The following is a 5,911-nucleotide window of genomic DNA, read 5'->3' on the forward strand; positions in this document are numbered from 1 at the left end:
CCCCTTCCCGCCCTTCGCCCGCCCCGGGAACACCCTTTCCCCGGCGCGGGGTGGGCACGCGGCCGGGGGCGTGTGTCCTTTTCCCGGACACGCCGCGCCAGCCGGGCCCGCCGCGGGAGCTGCCCGTTCGTCCTGCCCGCCCGACCCGCAGCGGGCCTGGGGGAAACGCCCGGCAGGGCTCAGGTCCCGGGAGCAGGCGGGCTCTAAATTCCTCCCACAGCCCTCAAGCGTCCGAGTGTGAAAGGGTAGGCTTTAAACTAGCACCCTCATGTCCTCTTCAAAATATTAATGGTATTTCGTGCTGCTTAATTATTTGAATTACTATGAAGGTAGGCAGGACAAGAGCGCTGTCAGCCACACTAAGACCTAGAGCAGACTTGCACCTACGTGAAATTCCAAAATGCACAAGCTCCTTTGAATGCAAGAGCAGCCTGGCTTGATAACCAAGAGCCAAGCCCAGACCTCCTTCTGCCTAGCCTCGATTCCTTCTGTGATTGAAGCAAAGCACATTGAACACTTACAGGTTTTTTTTGAGGAGGAAGGCAGCAGTAATTTCCTAACCTCTGAAGTACCCTAAACAATCACAGAGGTTAGTGGTAGTAATAAGTAAGCATATATATCCTATGAATCCAAAATTAATAGCACTCAAAAAATTTGTCTACAAAGTCATAGCATATAATTTCTATAGATTTTACTTCAAAGTACTGTTTAAATTAGGGTACCAGAATTTTATCAAAAGAGGAGTAGGATATACACAATCTCTAGGGATAGATATCTCCACATCTGTGGTTTCACACTGTCATAATACCATACATGGAAGATGCATCAACTGTGAATTTTTGGAATATTCAAACACAGCAAACAAAGATTGGATGTGAAGAAGCAAAAGATACCGACAAAAGAACACAGTGTGTGTTCTGCATGCAGAAGAAGAAAGTGAATCCTTAAATGTTCAGGAGAGAAAAACAAGCAAGCAAGCACATGACACCACAGACCTAAGTGCATATAAACGCATACCAGCACGTGGAATTTTTGAACTTCAGTTCTTGAACCCATTCTGTTCTGGTGATCTGATACTAAGTGTTAGCTGACAAGTGTTAACATTGTTATTTGCCATAGTGGACATATAAAAAAAGAAAATCTGAATAACTAATAACATTCTAATAAAAGATTACAGTGGAAGTGATTGTTACCAGAACTGGTGGCTGATGGGCAAAACCAATAATTTAAAAGGTGTGGCTTGGTTGGCAGTTAAGCTGCAAAATCATGCAATCTTCCTTTATGCAGCTTCCTCAAAAGCTGTTGCTATTTTCTGCAACACACACAGACATTTAATAAGAATGTAGTGCAGTTCATCTCTTTAGCCTGATCCCTGAATATAAGAGAGGGGTTTTTCCCCTTCCTGATGTTGCAGCTCATATATTTTCAAATCCATTCCTTCTTCTAATTGAGGATTATCAGGAAAAAAAAATAAAATCTGAAATAACTGAGGTTTAGAATGCAGGTAATAAAGCACATCCAGCCCTGCTAAAAAGAACCTCTTGTAATATAGTATCAGCCATCAAACATTAAGGATTTTACTTTGCTCCTGAATAACAAATAGCTCTTACTTGCAAAAAAACGTATAAATCTTATTGAAGCTAGGCATAGTATTAAGAGTATTTCATTTCTATCCATTATCAGTTTAAATCAGAACGAACAGTTTGTCTACATACTAACACAAAGCAGCTTTAAAGTCACTTCTGCAAATCTAATAACCAGATTTGGATATAGTCATCTACATAACCCACTTTTTAATATATTTTCGTAGTTACTCAAGTATAGTGCTGAATTTTTCAGGCCTCTATAGCAGATTCCTAAATAAAAAAATAGTCACCTTTAAAACAAATTTATTTCAGAAACCTCATTTATATATTAGCCCTAACTTTTTTTTAGTAAAAAGTATTTAAGTATGAAAATAAAAAAAAAATCGTTTAAAATATAGCTTTTTAATAAAATCCAACAAGCTTTAAACAGACCTTTCACGTATTTTCATTAAGGTTTTTCCATAAGGCACATGTATAGACATTTCAAAGGAGCAGTTATTTTTAACTTACCAACTCTTTACAACATTTATAAAACTCTGTCTTTGGAAAAGCATACAATGAATCATATACAAACATAAATGGCACATTGCGAATTTTAGACATAAATGTAAATAAAATCTTTACTACCCAGATCTTAGCGGCTTGCCTGCACTGGGGAATAAACTGTGTTACTGGATGCAAGGTAGTTCTAAGACTACTCTCCACAGGGTATTTACATGTAATTTTATTGTTTAAAAAAGACTAAAAGTTCCAAGGTAAACAAAAACAGTTCAACCAATGTATTTTTAAAACTGTTTCTAGTAAAAATTATTTAATTCCCCAAATGCAATAGGCAAGGAAAATACTAAATTGTTACTGGGTATTTAATGAGTGGAAAAGTATAGTTTTCCAAGCAAAATTCACAGAAGAATAAAGTTGACTTTCAAAGCATACAGCGGTTCCTGGTTTTAATTTACCCTAGACAAGATGAGAAGCATTTAATCACAGCATCCCTTTGAAAAGAAAAAAAAATAGTTAAGGTATTTGCAGATTTCTTTATATGCATATCAACTACTATGTATTTAAAATTAAAACTATTACAAAACAAAAGACAAAAATTGATAATTTATCAAGTGCAGGATCTTAACAGCTGTGGTTATGCTGAGTACACCCACAGCACCAGCCAAAGCAAAGGCTCAGGCCCACTCTGAAGCTCAGGGCTGCCCATACTATCTAAGCCTTCCACACAGTTTACACTCCAGCACCTGCTAAAAATGCAGATGCAGCGTTCAGAATTGTTCCGCAGCACACGTGGTGCCTCAGCAAAGGTCACAGCCTGATTTTGCTGAGGCCGGCCAGCAAGGGCAGGGCTGAGGAGCATCCCAAATCCATACAAGCAGCAAAGCACGGGTGCTTTGAGCCCAAAACTCATTTGAGTTGGCCCATCGTGTTGCAGGAAAAGAAAAAGCCCAGGCTGAAGGGTTCAAAGTGCATGCACCAACACTGCAGGATGAGGAGCTGGCTCAGCCTTAAGGTCTGAAAGATCTCAAGGGGTCTCCATCTTTATCCAACAACAAAAAAACCTGTTTTCTGACTATTCTACTTAGACCACTCACTTTAGTCCCCTTTATTTTTCATTTTCTCAAAAACTACAACTTACTAGGGAGTGGAATGCGTATTCTGTTGTTAGCCAATTTGAAAAATGAAGGAAAGTACTACCATGACTCGCAGTCACTGTATGTATGCATTTTGGTTTTGGTTTGGCTTGGTGTGGTTTTTTGTGGTTTTGCTTGTTTTGTTTTGTTTAGGCCTTTTTTCCCCACACCAGCAGGAGAGCCACCATTAATTGGAAAAAAAAAAACAAACCAAAAAACCCCCCAAAAAACCCAAAAACAACAAACTGAAAAAACCACACCAAAGCCAAGAACCACAAACTCCATGAACAAGTAAATTGTCGTTAAGAATAAACCATTAAGATTTAAATCAATTAATGATAATTTTGTTGAAATAAAAATAAATGCAAACTTTAAATTACATAACACTGTTTTCTGGCACTTAACATGGTTTAATATCACTGCTTCTGTAAGAAAGGCAGCCTACACAAGAAATTTATAATAGCATTCCACATAAGCAAATAATTCAATAGTCCTTAAAGAAATCACTGTACTACTAAAAGCAGCCTGTGTAAAATTCAGCTCCTTGGCTCATAAAATCTAGTAGACAAAGAAAACCAAATAAAATTAAGTGATGCATATAACCTAATGTTTTTCTGATCAGAACTTGAAGTCCTGTTGGTAGGGAAGAAAAGACCAGTGACCAGTAGCTCAGCCTGCTTTCTGTGCAGAACAGAACATTAAAAAAAGAACAAAAAAAGAATGACCCTCCTGAGACTGTCACGAGGCCACAGGAACTGTAAGAATTCAGAATACTACTTTTGACTGGGTTAGCTTGAAATATTAGAAATAGTAAGATGATAATCTGAAGCTTGAGTTCAGTTGAAGTACTTAATCCAATATAATTCTAAACTACTATATTTCAAAAGAAAACATATACAGCTTAATCCTCCCTAGATCAAATTGGAAGTTTTAAGAAAAGAGAAAACCATAGTACAGCGCTTTAGGCAAAGTTACAGAAACACCACAGGAAGTTACCAGATGAAAGAGACAGACAATACTTTGTACTCTTTTTACCTCCCTTTCACTACAGAAAACCTCATCAAGTAATATACAGACATGGAAACACTATTTTCTTATAAAACCCACACTGCTGAAAGACCAAGCTGCATTTTACATGAAACATTACAGAAAAAAGAAGATTCTTGACTTTGTTTACTTGCATGTGGTTTCACTATGTGTTTGGCTAGCTTTTGTTCTCTTTTTGTACACACGAGAGTGAAAAGAGAGAAGCTTGCCAAAACAAAAATCAACACAAAGCATTGCCTTTGCTTCTCCTAAAAATAATGGAGGAATTCAGAAGCAGACTTAGCAGCTGAAACTATGCTTGGTTGTTTGCTTTTAACCAAGACCTCAGATCTGTAAGGTATCTTTGATGAAGCACTGGAAAAGCCACTATTGCATCAATGCATTTTTTAAAAACTCAATTTATTTTCAGTGATGAAAACTAGAATAAATGAGGTTTAACAAAGAGAATGACCATGCACTTGTATTTAAAGCTTGTATTAAACATTACTTTCAGCTGTGTCATTTTTAAAAAATTAAAAGGAAAGGGAGGAGGTTATAGGTTATATTTTTTCACATACTGAATTTAAGGACTCTTCCCCTTCCCTAGCGTAGAAGTAACTGACTTTTGTTAAGATGGAAGTAATTATGCAGACTCACCTTGCAAAAGGAATATATGACAGACTATACCTGAAAAAGAAGAGGAAAAAAGAATATTTGACAGTGTTCATGTCTCTCCTAGAACCAAATTATTGCACTTCAGTCCAGCATTAATAAAAGCAATCTGTTGTAACAAAACTTTAAACAAGATTACCTACTCAATTTAATGCCTACCTGAGAAGACATGCTTGGACAAGAACTAAATATACTGCAGAGGATGTATTTGTTTACTTTTTTCTTGTGTGTGGTTTTTTTTTTTTTAAATAGTTCGTAACTGCTACTGTGCATAAACTTGAAAAAGCAGATTTACTATCATCAGATTCAAAAGGAATGGAGATTTCTGGGAAAACTATTCTTCAAGATGTCAGACAACATTTTCCAGTTTAAAAGACTATACATTACTATGCAAATATACATCTATTAATATTATTTATGTAACCCTAAATACAGACATATGCTGTAGTATGAATAATACATCACAACTGTGACATTCAAACAGCTAATAATTCTATCAGTCTCTGAACCTTGCTTCTTGCAAGCCTCCAGGCTTTGTTTTGCTCTCATCCCCAGCCTGATCAAGCTCTAGGATATTTAACAAACGTGAAGCTGTCTGTGGTACACATGTAGAACAGTGCTGGAGTTAGCAGTCGTCCCTCTAGGATGTACCAAGCATTTACCTGGGCCCAGCACGATGCCTAACAGCCCCTGAACAAACAGGTTTTTGTCGTCAGACCCAAGTTCAGCAGAGACACTGTGTATTCAGGGCAAGTTCAAACACGAACTGTGGTCACCTTGAGAGTTAGTACCAAGTAATTCACCTGGGACAAGGAGACCAAGTATGTTGAATTGTATCTCCATGGAGAAAGCAGTAAATTCCAAAACTTCTGCCAGACTTGCAAGCATTCACCTAACTGTGCTCGCACACTCCCAAGCCCAGCCCTTGAGTGCATATGGATGGTCATCACAGCACCTGCTGCACTACATTTACCCTCTCACATCCACCCACTC

The 5,911-nt window shown here is 37.8% G+C and overlaps 1 protein-coding gene across 1 annotated transcript in view; it reads right to left on the reverse strand.

The window, feature by feature from the left end:
* Window positions 1-2,269: 2,269 nt before the first annotated feature.
* The window catches only part of SFT2D1 (SFT2 domain containing 1), a 16,887-nt gene continuing 13,245 nt past the window's right edge, over window positions 2,270-5,911 (reverse strand). Inside the window, exons 7-8 of the mRNA XM_010190342.1 lie at window positions 4,904-4,933; window positions 2,270-2,578 (exon numbers count right to left, since the gene is read on the reverse strand). Of these exons, the coding sequence (XP_010188644.1) occupies window positions 2,539-2,578; window positions 4,904-4,933 (70 nt within the window). The 3' untranslated portion in view covers window positions 2,270-2,538. The remainder of the gene's footprint in view (window positions 2,579-4,903; window positions 4,934-5,911) is intronic.

Source organism: Mesitornis unicolor, unplaced genomic scaffold (genome assembly GCF_000695765.1).
Source record: "Mesitornis unicolor isolate BGI_N332 unplaced genomic scaffold, ASM69576v1 scaffold1398, whole genome shotgun sequence".
Classification (NCBI taxonomy): domain Eukaryota; kingdom Metazoa; phylum Chordata; class Aves; order Mesitornithiformes; family Mesitornithidae; genus Mesitornis; species Mesitornis unicolor.